Genomic DNA, 14,336 nt, shown 5'->3' on the forward strand with positions numbered 1-14,336 from the left:
CATATTCGGCTAACACCAGCCATAACTACCAACGTGGCTGTGAACTCGAGTTTGCTAAGGTTCTATGGAAGCCACTGTTCTTCATAGATCTCTCTGGGAAACCATGAGGGTAGCGCCAGATAATTCTCACCTTGAACCAATTTAAAGTGGTGACCTAAAGTCAAGAGACCCTAGGATCTGAAAGGCATCATTCTTGGAAGTTGGCCACTCTACTCTTGCCCCTAATTGAGTAAAAATAACAACAAAAAACTGGATCTCAATTGGGCACACAACACAGATGATAATTCTTTTATTAACTACATTACAAATGCTTTGAATAAAAACTGTAACAATAATCATTTAAGGGTCAATGATTTACTTTTTTCCACAGATGAGAACCAGTTATTTTTCTTGTTCTCTTCTCCTGAACAGTGAACCAAGGCCATGGTGCTCAAACACAATTGTACTCCTTTCATGTCTTAACTACTTTCCAAATCAGAGTCCGTCACTTCACTTCAGTTACTCTGGAAAATTGAAAAATGAACATATAATCACTATTCATGTCTATTTTCTATGCACTAACAAGTTGATGTATTTTAAAAAACTGGAATTGTCATATATATGATATCTAAAAATAAAGAAAAAGTATTTAATCTTAGATTTGCAAAGGTCACAGACATAAACCTGGCAAATCACCAGCCTTTTTAGTTGTAGTAAGTAAAAGGCCAATGCCAAATGAAAATAAAAATCAGCAAAGTCTGGTAATCTCAGTTTGCTAGGTTAGCTCTTAAAAAGCCAAGAGATGTTGATTTTTCAAAGCAGAAGATACTGATCACAGAACAATAGTCTACCCCATTCATTTCAGACCTCTACCATTCATTTGATAGAAGTGAAATAAAACGTTGATTTGGGGCAAGAGGAAGAGAAAATGGTACTGTGGTCACTAGAAGGTTAGTCTGAAACTCACTTACTGACCAGGCAGACACACTGTGAGCATCGAGCCCACCAGAAACACAGGGTTTTTTTGTTTTTGTTTTTTTGTTTTTTGTTTTAAAAACCAACAAATCCTAATCAGATAAATATTAGCAAAATTAAGGGAGTTTCAAAGGTCATCATAGATTTTGTGTGCTATGAACACACAAAAACTACTCTATCTACTGATACAGTGGTTCTAAAAAAAGGAAGAGGTACTCGAGGCTCTTGTACTAGTTTTCTGAAAACAGAAAAGGAGTTTCATTTCCTCATTCAGCTTCAGAAGACTGACACCACAGCAGGAAAAAAGCAAAGAAATTAAAAAATAAACCACGAGAATGTAAATATGGACAAACCATGCCACAATTCCAGGGACTGGTTCTTTTTTAAAATTTTTTATTTTTTAGGAGGGTGGTGGTTGGCAAACAAAATACATCTTTGTAATAAAGGCTGTAGCTGCGACACAAACTTACAAAAGTGGAATTGCTCTGTGATTCCTTATCAAACATGGCCTAAGCCTTGTTTTAAACTCTGTCCACTAACACATAATCAGCATGTTTTTAATCTCATGCAAGAACTAACTGCACTCAGGGGAACATAGCCTCTTGTGTTAAAGGCTGCACTTTGCCACAGAAGTGAGGAGGTAGGTCACGGATGTTAAAGCAGTAAAATAGCAAACTATTTACATGATCAAGGAATGACTGCAAATATCAAAGGTATGAAGAAATTTTTGATAAGAAAAACAAAGTTATCACATGTTAACAGAACTGAAGTATCACAGCATCTTAAGGTAAAATCAAAATGAATACTTATAGCACTCAGTATCTCCAACTTATTTTTAAAAACTAACAAGTATGTCCTTGAAATATTCAATAAAAATTAGAAGTTATTAGCCCAGAGTTCCAAAACAAGAAGCAAAAGCTCGACTGACTAAACATTGCTCTCTTAAATCCTCTCCCGAAAGGACAGAACTGAGTCCTGCTTAGAAAAGCAGAGATATTAAGTCCCCATGAATTAAATGCAACAAATCGCCAACACAAACACAAAAGAAACGCTGTCAAGATGATAAAGATTTGTGCCAGATTATCTATGTGTCTTATAAAAGCATTTAAAAGTTAGTCACCAGATACTGCAGCTGAAAAATGTTTTTTAAAAAGCAGTAATTTCTCTTTGCTATGAGCAGTATGATTGGAGGGTCTGATTAATGACACCCTACAGCTTTTCTAGCACTTGTTTTGTAACTTTTAAGAGAGTTAAGTTTTATAAAATCAAGAAATGCAGACCTTTATGATTTGACAATGTTCCTTTTACATATAAAAAAGAGCATACTTTCAAGAGCCATTTTACTTCTTTTCATTGTTCATATTTTAACCAACTATAATTGTAGGTGCACTTTATACTTACCATCATTCATCATTCCTTTTGATTCTTTAAATGCTAAGAATTAGTAACAAGCCAAGCAGGCAGTTAGTAAGATTCCACAATTAGAAATCATTTCTAAATAAATAAATATGCAGTAGTATCATGCTAACTATTCCACAGCTATAGTCAAATTAATTTTAACTCTATTACTTTATTACAAAAAAACCTTTCTGTGGATCATACCCACAGACCCCACAAAGGAAACAAGGTCAGTTGAGAACCCAGATCTAGACATAGGGAGAAAGAAAGTGAGATGCTTGGGTCTCATTCCATGGTGACAGCCTGAATCTGAAATTTATAAATCAGAAACTGAAATTAATTGAAATTCTTCTCTATTGGGGGTGTTACACTTCATCTTGCCTAATATAAGGCCAAGGTCCCCTCGCCCAAATGTCATTGGGCCAGAGCAAGCAACTACTGGAGAGATAGTGAACAGGGCATTTTTCTCAGAGGTAAGAACATTACAATAGCAATACTCTGAATAATCAAGAAAAGAGGGGTCAAGGCAAAAAAAAAAAACCCCAAAAAACAAAAAACAAACTAGATTTTTCCCAAGGCAAAGATAGAGCATTCTAACTGCTTTGGGAGGCTATTCAAATTATGATCAGGTAATGGATCAAGAAGAATATACAAGTTTGTAATAACCACATACCATTAAGGGGCTCCTCTACAGCTTTCTGGAAAATATTTAAAATATATTTATGTAAAAATGGAATTTCATGTCCTTTTATACTAAAATTTATATATTCTAATATTTAAACTATATAGTTAAGAGTGAATCTTACAGTCTAAAAACAAAATAAGGTAATAAAGGTTAGAAAAACAAAGCTTGCCAAGCTTACCTAACAGTTTAATAATAACTGTATTAACCTTAATATTTTTTCTATGCAGAATTTCCCACCCACTCTGCCTCTTTTAGTTCAAGAAATTCTAACTTCTCAAAAAGTGCAAACATAAATAGCAATACAGTAATAAATAAAAGAGTTAAACAAGAGATGAGACCAAAGCAGAATCATTTCAAATCATGCAAACTGAATTCAGTAACAAGTAAAGAAAATGTGATAAGATGTAAGGGTCCAATGGTTGGATTATCTCCAACAGAGGCACTTTAAACACTGCTGGCTGTTGGTGACCAATGTAGCACTCAACTTTTTAGTATAAACACTTGTGGTAAGATTCACCCCTAGGCCCCCTTGCCTCTCAGGCATTTCTTCTGAGGCTCTTCAGGCCTAAGGAGTATACGTAATCTCCACTTCCTGCCACAGACAGGAGTCTCGATTTTGGCCTTCCAGGTGGAGCTACCATTATTCCTTTCTAGGAAGGTGACCTCTCCAGACCTTCTTTCAAGAAAATAGTCCTTGGGCCTGTCCCATGACCAATCTCTACATGGGTTTTTTTTCACGTGCTCATTTATCCGTTTCAGTTTATCTCTTAAATTTGCTCCTTTTCTCGAAATTTTCTTAGATAGCTTATTAAGGTATCCAAGACACAGTGAAAACTACAGTACAGTATGGAGGAAGAAAAATACTTATAAAATGAGGGAAGAAGGGAAATATATTCTAATTCAGAACAGATATGTTCCAGCAATATCTACATTTATTTTATAGATTATTTTTAATGAAATCAATTTCACACGAATCCCTCTCCCTCATTTTAAAGCCTGAAATATCACTTTGTATGTGCACATCAAATGGAGCCAACAGGTGAGGCAGCTTCCTTCAGCAGAGATAATAACCATTATTCTTACACATGACCTTTCCAGTTCTGAGAAAGCGAGAAGTCACTTGAGAAGTCAGCACAGTCTTAAGGAATCACTGATTCTATTCTAGTGCAACTAAAATGACCAAACAGATTTTAAAACAGAGTTGGATCTATTCATGCAAAGTCATGAAATGACTTCCATATTCTCTTAATCTGATGTCATACCACTAAACAGAGAGCAAAAGGCTTCAATATCTCAATTACCATTCCTCAGTCAAAACCATCAAGTGGTCATTCCCAATTCATTTCAGAAAGTTTAACTTACCCTAGAAGGTTGTGTAGTCTTCTGATTGGAAGCTGATATAAATAAAAATTGAGAAAACGAACTGAATAAATGAAACAAATAAAGGCAATATAATGTTTCATTTCAATGACTATATAATGATTAATTGCAAATGATTATATACATTGACAGAATAAAATGATTAAATGATTCATCTACATCAAATAAAACATCTACATTCTCTCATTTTTACATGCTATTATTTCCCCCAAATCAGCTATTTGTTATACTTCTTGCTGAAAAATGCTATCATCTGTTCACTCCCACTGTGAACTCTACACCCCCCCGACTCAGCCCAGCCAGAAACTGGACAGAATGTGGCAATGACCAATCTCCACCCCCCTACTCCACTGCCTGTCCTTAGCTCACTGTTCTTGTTCCTTGTGGCCCAGTCTTTTCTTCTGCTTCCATCTTTCCCGTTTTCAAAGCTCCAAATAGCTAACAAACTAAAGAAAATATTCAGATCCTTCCGAGTTCAATGAATTATTCTAAGCAGCTAGTTTTAGCCACAATCAACTTCTTCTCTATGTATTCCTTCTCAGCTTTCCAAGTCACCCTTGGCACTGCTTCTGAACGGACTGGTTAATGGAGATGAAGGAATATAGGGCATGAAGAAAGTGACAAAGGGAAAAAATATTACTCTGGCCGCATAGGAAAAAATAGAGAACTTCCTTACAAAGCAAAGTGAGAAGGTCCCAGAGCAGCTCAAGCCAGTCCTAAATACAGAATGAGTCCTACATATATAAAAACATCAACCAGCAACATCCTGTGAGCCAGTTGGTAGGACAGTGATGTTACAGGACAGTCAATTACACTGTCCTGGGGGTTGGATGGAAGCCTGGATTTGACTGTGAGCAGACTCAGGCAAGCCCCAGGGACCGCTCTAGGGTTCTGTGTGCTCTACTTCCTGCCACTCCTCCTCCATGCCCACCCCTACAAAGCTTCCAAAGCCGATGGGCAATGGGAGTGAGACCCTACCCAAGGGCAGCCAACGTACACACTAGCCAGAATGTGACAGGCTCTCTCAAACAGAGACCACAGCGACGGACTAGCCTGAAAAGTTTCTCTCTCCCACTGGAGTGTGAGGAGGAGGAACAGAAAGAGACCAGAAAGTTGGTGATGGAAAGGAATGTGACACGGAGACAGCAAGCCAGGAGAGAAGCTCAAGGCTTAAAGACAAAGGTAAGAGAAACTATCAGTGAGATGACAAATATAAAATACAAGATAAGACCATAAAGAGGAGGATAAGCTTGTAGGGAAAGAACCAGAGAAGAACTCAATAGTATAACTGGCAGATGGGCATTGACAAACTCCTATTAGAGGGCAACATGGTGGCTCAGTTCTTAGAAATGCATCAGATACTTCCAATTCCTAAACTGCTTACTGTTCCAGTCCCTATGAGGCCTGGTTGTGTCCCAGCTCTCAGGAGATTCCCTTCTCTGTTAGTATCATGTGTGGCTTTAAAGTAAAGCTCCCTTGCTAGAGGCACTTGGGGAGTGATATAGTCCTGGTAGCCAAACAAGGAAACCACTTTTTTAAAGTAGTATGGAGTGGGGTGCCTTGCTGGCTCAGCCAGTAGAGAGTGTGACTCTTGATCTTAGTGTTGTGAGTTCGAGCCTCATGATGGGTGTAGAGATTACTTAAAAAACAGATAAAAATCTTTAAAAAAAAAAATAGTAGTATGGAGTGAAATGGGTTGGGAATATGGGTGAGTCACACTTAGCAGCCTCCCAAAGAAGCCAAGCAGAATTACAGAACTTCGTTAGGGATCATCATGGTAGTTACATGTATATACAACTTACTTCAACTAAACCATGCCCTCTATGTTCTATCAAGGAAAAGAAAACAGCTGTGAAAATTTCTGACTGGTGGTGTGAAGGGTCAGAGGTAATATTTTAGACCTACATTTTTGAGATCATAAATTTATTAGAATTATTATTAAGAACTTCCAAGTAACTCCTTTTCTGTTCCAGTAATGTATAAAGAATAGTTTCTGAGTTCCAATTCTCAGGTCCAAGGAACATCACATTTTGGCTAGACCATTCTGAAAAAGAGCTCTATAAAGAACACTGATTCAGAGGGATAAAAGTCAGCTGTGCTCCCTCTAATAGTATAAAACCCAAAAATGCAGAAGTTAATTTCACTTGAGCTAATCTTCTTCCAGAGGCATATGATCATCGTGACAAAATTACTATGGTTTATCTGTTACTATAATGGACCTAAGGCACTGACAGCTACACATATGTATGTAGTTAAACATATATATACAAATATATATGTTAACTATATAGTTTATATATATTTATAAATATATAACACACCTTATATAATATATATTTATATGATATATTAACTATAAATATACTTACTATATATAAAATTATTATATATAAAATATATTTATTTTGTTTATTTTTTAAACCACAAGCCTTAAGGGTTCCATATAAGCTCCCTTGCAAGGTTTCTTCTTGATTTATTCTTCTCTCCCTGAAACATGTGACCACACAGTATAAATGTATTTCTAGGTTTTAAATTTTCAGGAATAATTTTCCTACTGATATCAGACTCACCTCTCCTTAACAATGGGCTATAAAATATCACTGTATTATATATATATATATTCCATGTCATTCTAAAACAACTAGGATGTTGTGATAAATATGGTTTCTGTGTACCAGTAGGTTGATTTGTAACAAAACACGTTTATATGCACTTATACTGAACTAAGTGGTAATGACTTTAACAAAAAATGAACAAGTACTGACTCTTATAAAATATAATGGATATTTAATGCCGCATACAAACAACAAGCCTAACTCTAGTGAGTTTAGTTAGTTCTATTTAATTTTCTGTATGATCTCACATTGTTATTGTTTCTAGCCCCAATTTCATTTTGCAAAACTTAAATGCTTCCAGTAAAAAAATGAAATCCAACACGGTTTAAAAAGATCATAGGAAATGAAATTTAAAAATCTTACTTCTAGAGTAACAATTAAGGCTACAAATTTAAGCCTGGAAATAAAAACAACAAAAGTTAAAATTCTCATAGGGCCATTAACTTACTCTTAAAGAGTTAGCTTGGATTTTAACGACAAAAACAACAACAAACTGAGGATTTTATTGCATTTTAGTCAAGACACATTCATTAAGCTTTTCCAAAACAGAGCATCAGCAATGAGTAAGATTTATTTTGGAAACATTTACAATTTTTACCTCCTGATAAATGTTAAAATTTGCAACCTTAATGTTACGTATACTCACATTTACACATTATTATTTTAAGAAAAACACATCAATTTTCCTATTCTACCACATTATCTAAAGAGCAACTTTCCTGTACCTTTTCTCTTCTTGCCCTTCAACTGACCGAAGGTGTGCCTCTGAATTCTGGCATCAGACAAGGTTTGGAAAGTTAATTTAGAATGTTCTCAAAATGTCAATAAAATTGGACTAAATTCTTAACTTACACGTGACATATTTATATGCTAAACTATGATAAAGAAAAAATAATTTGGGGAACTTTTCAAGATTTCACTTTCAGTTTGACTTTTAAGGTGAAAAAGTATGTGTGTGGTTTCACAAGCTTCTTTGGGATGTAAACGATGGAGAAGGGAGAGAGCAGGGCCCAGGAGGTGGCAGTTAGCTGATGCCTATTTCCACCTGAGTCAGCATTACAGACCTGTTGGCAACTCTACTGAGCATCATTCTTTAGACATGGAAGGCTTGGGGGAGCATGGGAATAAAAGGGAGGACGATCTAGATAATGAGGAATAAAAAGAACAAAGAGCTTACTATCAGTCAAAGACACATAATACTGCATCATGTTGCAGGTCACATACTGTTCTCAAGCATTCATAAGAAGCAACATACCAGCAGTGTCATCTTCAAGAACCATACAAATGGTGATTCGAATACTCAACAAAAATAGAATATGTACCAATATTCATAATGTGATGCTTCTGACAGCTACTAAATGAACACCATTCTGCTGAGAAGTCTTCATTGTGTTTTATGGACTTACGAGTCACAAACTAAGAAAATTTCATTGAGGAAACGACTCTGACTTAAGAACACATGAACCAAAGATAGGGAGATTTTAGTTAAGTATTTTAATTGTTTATCTAATAAGCATTACCAGAGACAAAGAATATATAACAAAATTGAACTCATTCATCAGTCAGCAAAAACTGAAGTTCAGAAACAAAGGTAAAATTTCTTTGAGAGTATTATGTCATATGTAAAATTATTTTACTATAAAAATTCAAGGTTTATATTAATTTTTGGAAACACAGTAAAGTTCCCCTAAAGCAGAAACACTGATTTTTTTACTCCATTATTTGGCAACTTTTGATTATTTTGACAAATGCTTAAGAGTTTGCTTTGCTTTACTTCTTAAATAAAAAACAAATTTTTTTAAAGGGATACCAATGCAAACCAATTAACAGGGAACATTTTTAGCTTAAATAAGACAACATACTAGCTAAAAGCACATGCCTATATATATAAAAAATAAGAATATAGAAATCTGTTATTTGAAAATTGGCAGATTAAATATGAAGTTCAGAAATAATTAGCGAACTCCCCACTTACTAACAATTGATTTTAAAAGTAGTAAAAACAACATGGATGGATCTAGGGGGTATAATGCTAAGTGAAGTCAGTCTGAGAAAGATGAATACCATATGATTTCACTCATATGCAGAATTTAAGAAACAAAACAAACAAAGGAAAAAAGAGACAAACAAAAAATAAGATTCTTAAATATAGAGAACAAACTGGTGGTTGCCAGAGGGGAGGTGGGGGGGATGGGTAAAACAGGTGATGGGGATGAAAGTTAAAGAGTACACTCATCATGATGAACACTGAGTAATGTACAGAACTGTTGAATCACTATATTGTACACCTGAAACTAACATAACACTGTATGTTAATTATACTGGATTTTAAAAACAAACTTTTAAAAAGGTAGTAAGGCCTTAAATTTTAAAACTCCATGTTTTTATATTAGTTTTAACTAAAAATATTTTAAAGTCAAGTAAAGTCAGAGGACACTGTTCTTTAACAAAAGTGACAGATTTTGAATTTCAACATGTCTACTTTGGGGTGTCAAGGTCTACAAACAGTCTGCAAGAACAGGAAGTAACAAATAGGGTCTCTGTAAAAGAGTTAGCTCTCACAGAACCAATTAAAATCCTTTCCTATTAAAATGAATTTTAATGGGCCAATTAAAAATCCTTTCCTATTAAAATGAATCCTCAACATTCTCTCCTTTTAGGTGGTATAAAAAAGTCTATACATTCTAAAACAAAGCCATTTTCTTTTAAACTAGTCTATAATCTAAACTTTTCATTAATTCATATTACTTCTACTCTTCTTTCATCACCCCCAAATCATTCCAATTTTATTACTTTATTATTTAAAAAATATAGCTGCATTCACGGTATTTTCTCATTTCTGGAAACACTGATAAATTTCTTTAGTCATAAATTATTAGAGCCAATCAAAGGAATTTTCCAAATTATATATTTGAAGTTCTTGGCATAGGCTAACAAAAATAAGATCGACTTACCAACAAGTTTCATATAAACTAATCCAAGTAATTCTGCTAGAGCTATAATACCCAAACCTGAAATCAGAAGAGGGCCATGCACTGGGGTGCACTCTGTAAAAACAAGTGAAATTTTATGTTAGAAATCTACATGAAATAAGTGAACTTTTTAAAAGACCCAACAGTAATACATCAAGTTTTAAGGACAGTAATTCTTTTTCTAATTACTAAAAACAAAAATTATCTCTATATATTCAACATTATTCACTCAGCCAGTGAAAAGGACTCCAAATTATTAAAAGAAAATGTTTGCATAACATGTACCTTATCACATCAAGATTAATGTAAAACAGTGCATAAAGCCTAATGTTCCAACCAATTGGAGCCTGGTTATTTAAAAAAATTCTCCCGTAAATGTAGGCGTAGCAGTTTGGCTGCTAGGATAATCAGCCCACAGGCCATATACAGCCAATATTCTCATGGCAATACGGAAAACACTATTCTCAGTGGGGGAAAAAAAATGAAAGTTAAAAAAAGAAAAGCTCACAAAGCTCATAACATCCAATGCTGGCAAAGATGTGGAGCAACAGGAACTCTCATTCACTGCTGGTGGGAATGCAAAATGGCACAGCCACTTTGGAAGACAGTTTGGCAATTTGTTACAAAACTAAATATATTCTTAACAATCCATCAATCACACTCCTTGGTATTTACTTAAATGAAGCTGAAAACGTAGGTCCACACAAAAACATGCACATGATGTTTATAGTAGCTTTATTCTTATTCATCAAAAACTGAAAGTGGCCAGGATGTCCTTCAGTAGGTGAGTGGATAAAGAAGAGGAAGAAGAGCGCTGTCCACGAGAAATTCCTAGTAAGACAAATTGGGACTAGAGAAGAACATGGCCCTTACCTGAGACACAGAGGCTTAGTCCAACCACAGAAAGCACATAGCCCAGTACCTGAAGGATTAATATGGCAATGGTGAAAGGAGAAATCCAACCACCTAGAGGAAGAAAGAGTGGGTTGAGAGCACTTAAGAAGCAATCACACCTCCTTGTAATCTGTGCAACCAAAAATAACATCCAGTGACCAAAGACTGACTCTGGATTTCCTTGTCAGATGGTAGCTTCTTTCCCAATGACCTAAACTTCGCTTTTTCACACAAGTAGTTAGTTCCAGATTCATACATTCAGCGGTCTTTTTTTTTTTTTTCCCCCCAGTGAGCTCAGCTGGACTGGTGCTTTTTACCCAAAAACTTAGAACAGTGCTGCTTTTACCACACTTGTGCATTTTACAGTATGAATGGCTATTATGCATGACTTTGCCACATGCACATAAAATTGCTATGGTGGAGACAACCATTATGCAAACACGCCCTTGTAAACATCACAACCCTCTGTCTTGAGTGTCTAGATCTGTGATTTTATAACAAATTAATAACTTTTAATCAAGCCAGGGATAAGCTCTAAGACCAAAACTTAAATGTACAAATAGAAAAAAACAGACTGTAATAATGATAATAATGACAAAAATATGTTAGTGACTGACTCCAAAAAAGCAGTGAAGATTATATCAACTATAGGTTGGATATCTGTATCATCTTTTAAAACTACAATGTTAAGATTTGCCAATAACTAAAAAAGATATATAATTCCACTATTTTTAATTGATAACCCTATTTTGTAGAACCTTTTTTAAGAGAGTCTTAGCAAAAAAGAAAAAATATGTTTAATATCTACTTATAACTTGAAAAAACTGTAATAAAAACATGAAAATAACATAATTTGAAAAATCCACTGCCTAGCATCAAAGATAAATGAAAATTACTTTTTAGAAAATAACAGAATGCCTTGAAAACCTAAGCTAACCTTAAATTTAATCCATACAGGGAAAATGTCACAAAGAATAGCTTGGAAAATCTTTTAATAAGCCAACTTTTATTGAGTTGTAAAAAAAAAAAAATACAAGAAATATGTTAACCAAAAATGTTGTTCTTGAAATGAAAAAGGCAGACAAAATCATGTTATAACAAATACTCACCTATTACAAACATACAGTACTGAAGTAATATTAGTATCACAGTAGGAATTACAATTAAACCAAGTCCGCAAGAATTCTTTGTTGAATATTCACCTGTTAATAAAAATAATATTTAAAATATTATCCTACATACTTCCTACTCTATAGGAAGTTAAAGTACTTAAACTTACTAAATGTATCAGTCTCAATACTCCTCTTACAAACTAAAAAGGCTTAAAAATATATTTCTCCCAGAACTTCACATAAAATGACTATTTTCAGATTAAGACCAAACTTATGACATGTAAACGCCACCACCTAAGTCTCAGCATGTCAAAACCTTAAACTGGCTTTGCCTCTTCAACTACCTTACAGAATTCCAGGGAGAAGCTCTTGAGTCACCTCTTGCCATTCCCTTCACTGGCTATGTTCAATCTGTCCCAAAGTCAAAACAGTTGTTCTCGCAAGTAATCTTCTGAATTCATCTCCTTCCTCCCTGTGTTCTAACTCCAGAGGCAAAAAGAGCTGCCAAATTTATGTTCCTAAACATTATATCTATACTGTATTCAGCTCAAAAACAACAATGGCTCTCTCCAGTCCACACTGTGGGTCCCAGGCTACCTTTGCTGTCTTTCCATGGGCCGTATACCCTTTCTTTCCACCCCCATTCCCATCCTCCGAACACAAGTGGTTTCAGACAGACTTCCCACATTCATTCCCACTTCCATGTCTTGGCAAATAAAGTTTGCCTCTGCAGTGGGTTGAATGATGGCCCTAAAGATATGCCCACCTCCAAATCCTTGGAATCCGTGAATATTAACTTCTGTGGCAAGAGTATTATGTTATATAGCAAAGGATGATTAAGTTAAGGATCCTGAAAGGAAGAGTTTATCCTGGATTATCTAGGTATCCAGGTGGGCCCTAAATGCAATGACAAGTGTCTTTGTAAGACAGAGGCAGAGGGAGATTTGACAAAGACACCATGGAGGCAGAAACTGGAATTATGGTGCCACAAGCCAAGGAGCTACAGACTGCCAGCAAATACCAGAAGCTACAAGAGACAAAGAATGGATTCTCCCCTAGAGCCTCAGGGGGGATTACGGGACTCATGACATCTTTATCTCAGATTTATGTACTCCAGAACTGTGAGAAAATTTCTACTGTTTTAGGACACCCACTTTGCGGGTATGTGTTACAGCAGCCCTAGGAAACTAACACCTGCCCCGCCCCACCCCACCAGCCCCTCATCTCCATCAATCCTATCTCCCTCATATAACAGTGTTTCTTACCTGGGACAAAAAGAATGGCTCCAACAATGACAACTATAGTGAGCACTAGTCCACCAACAAATAAAAGAATGGTTTTCTCCTTCACAAGACTGGATTTATATTTAATTGCTTAAAAAGAAAACAAAGAATTACATGAACCCAATCACAAGAAGTAAAGCCACTTCTGTAACTTATAAAGTGCAAGGACAAACTGATAACTTACTGTAATTGAATCATCTTTGAGGAACACCTCCTTCATATCATGTCAAGCCACCTCAAATCTTTTTGATATTAAGTCAATGTCTAAATGTTGTCATGGTAGTATACATATGGATACTGAATTTGAAGGTGACACTTTATTCTCCCACGCTTTAAGGAATGAAGTTATATATATCAGGCTTTCTCAATTAAGGTATTATTAACATTTTGGACCAGATAACTCCTTGGGTGCGGGGGCAGGGGGCTGTTCTGTGCACTATATGTTGTTTAGTAGTATCCCTGGCTTCTACTCACTATATGCTGTTAACAGCCCCCCCAGCGGTGCCAATCAAAAATGTCTCCAGACATTGTTAAATGTTCCCTGAGGAGGAAAACCGCCTGAGGTTTACAACTGATATACATAACACTGATGAGAAATAACTGGCTATTTTAGTAATATTGAGAAAAAGAGAACTTTATTCCATCTTATATAAAATTAGGAAAGCATATGAAATTTGAGATAATTTTGTTTTGAAAAAGCAGAGTAAACACTGGACAAATCATACCCTCTTGATATCCTGATGGTAAAAAATGCTTAAATTGTTCAATTAAAATAATTTCTTGAAAATAAACCATAAATACTCAATAGCACTCATCATACATGTTACTAGTTTTGATGCCAGCTCTACTGTCAAGTATCTAATACCTTCCCTGAAAGAATATAATAGATAAACTTAAAAATATTATAGTTGCCCCTTAAACAACACAGGGGTTAGGAGCACTGACCTCTCTCACCCTGTGCAGCCAAATCTGAGTATAACTTGACTCCCCCAAAACTTCCCTACTAATAGCTACTACTGACCATAAGCCTTACCAATAACATA

General features: G+C 35.4%; 1 protein-coding gene across 7 annotated transcripts in view; it reads right to left on the reverse strand.

Moving 5' to 3' along the window:
- Nucleotides 1–260: 260 nt before the first annotated feature.
- The window catches only part of CD47 (CD47 molecule), a 45,257-nt gene continuing 31,181 nt past the window's right edge, over nt 261–14,336 (reverse strand). The window contains exons 4-11 of one of the 7 annotated variants that reach the window (XR_003610482.2): nt 13,276–13,383; nt 12,008–12,100; nt 10,878–10,970; nt 9,987–10,079; nt 7,396–7,429; nt 4,400–4,431; nt 3,026–3,050; nt 261–503 (exon numbers count right to left, since the gene is read on the reverse strand). Coding sequence is in view for 5 of the 7 variants with exons in the window: in XM_028110599.2 (XP_027966400.1) it covers nt 499–503; nt 2,356–2,388; nt 3,026–3,050; nt 4,400–4,431; nt 9,987–10,079; nt 10,878–10,970; nt 12,008–12,100; nt 13,276–13,383 (482 nt within the window). In the remaining 2 variants the exon portion in view is untranslated. Of the gene's footprint in view, nt 504–2,355; nt 2,389–3,025; nt 3,051–4,390; nt 4,432–7,395; nt 7,430–9,986; nt 10,080–10,877; nt 10,971–12,007; nt 12,101–13,275; nt 13,384–14,336 lie in introns of those variants that run through there. The other 6 variants (XM_028110599.2, XR_003610483.2, XM_028110603.2 and 3 more) reach the window with 6 other exon arrangements.

The sequence above is a fragment of the Eumetopias jubatus genome, unplaced genomic scaffold (genome assembly GCF_037043125.1).
Source record: "Eumetopias jubatus isolate StellerSeaLion01/CBP00866 unplaced genomic scaffold, mEumJub1_p1.0 scaffold_1, whole genome shotgun sequence".
NCBI lineage: Eukaryota > Metazoa > Chordata > Mammalia > Carnivora > Otariidae > Eumetopias > Eumetopias jubatus.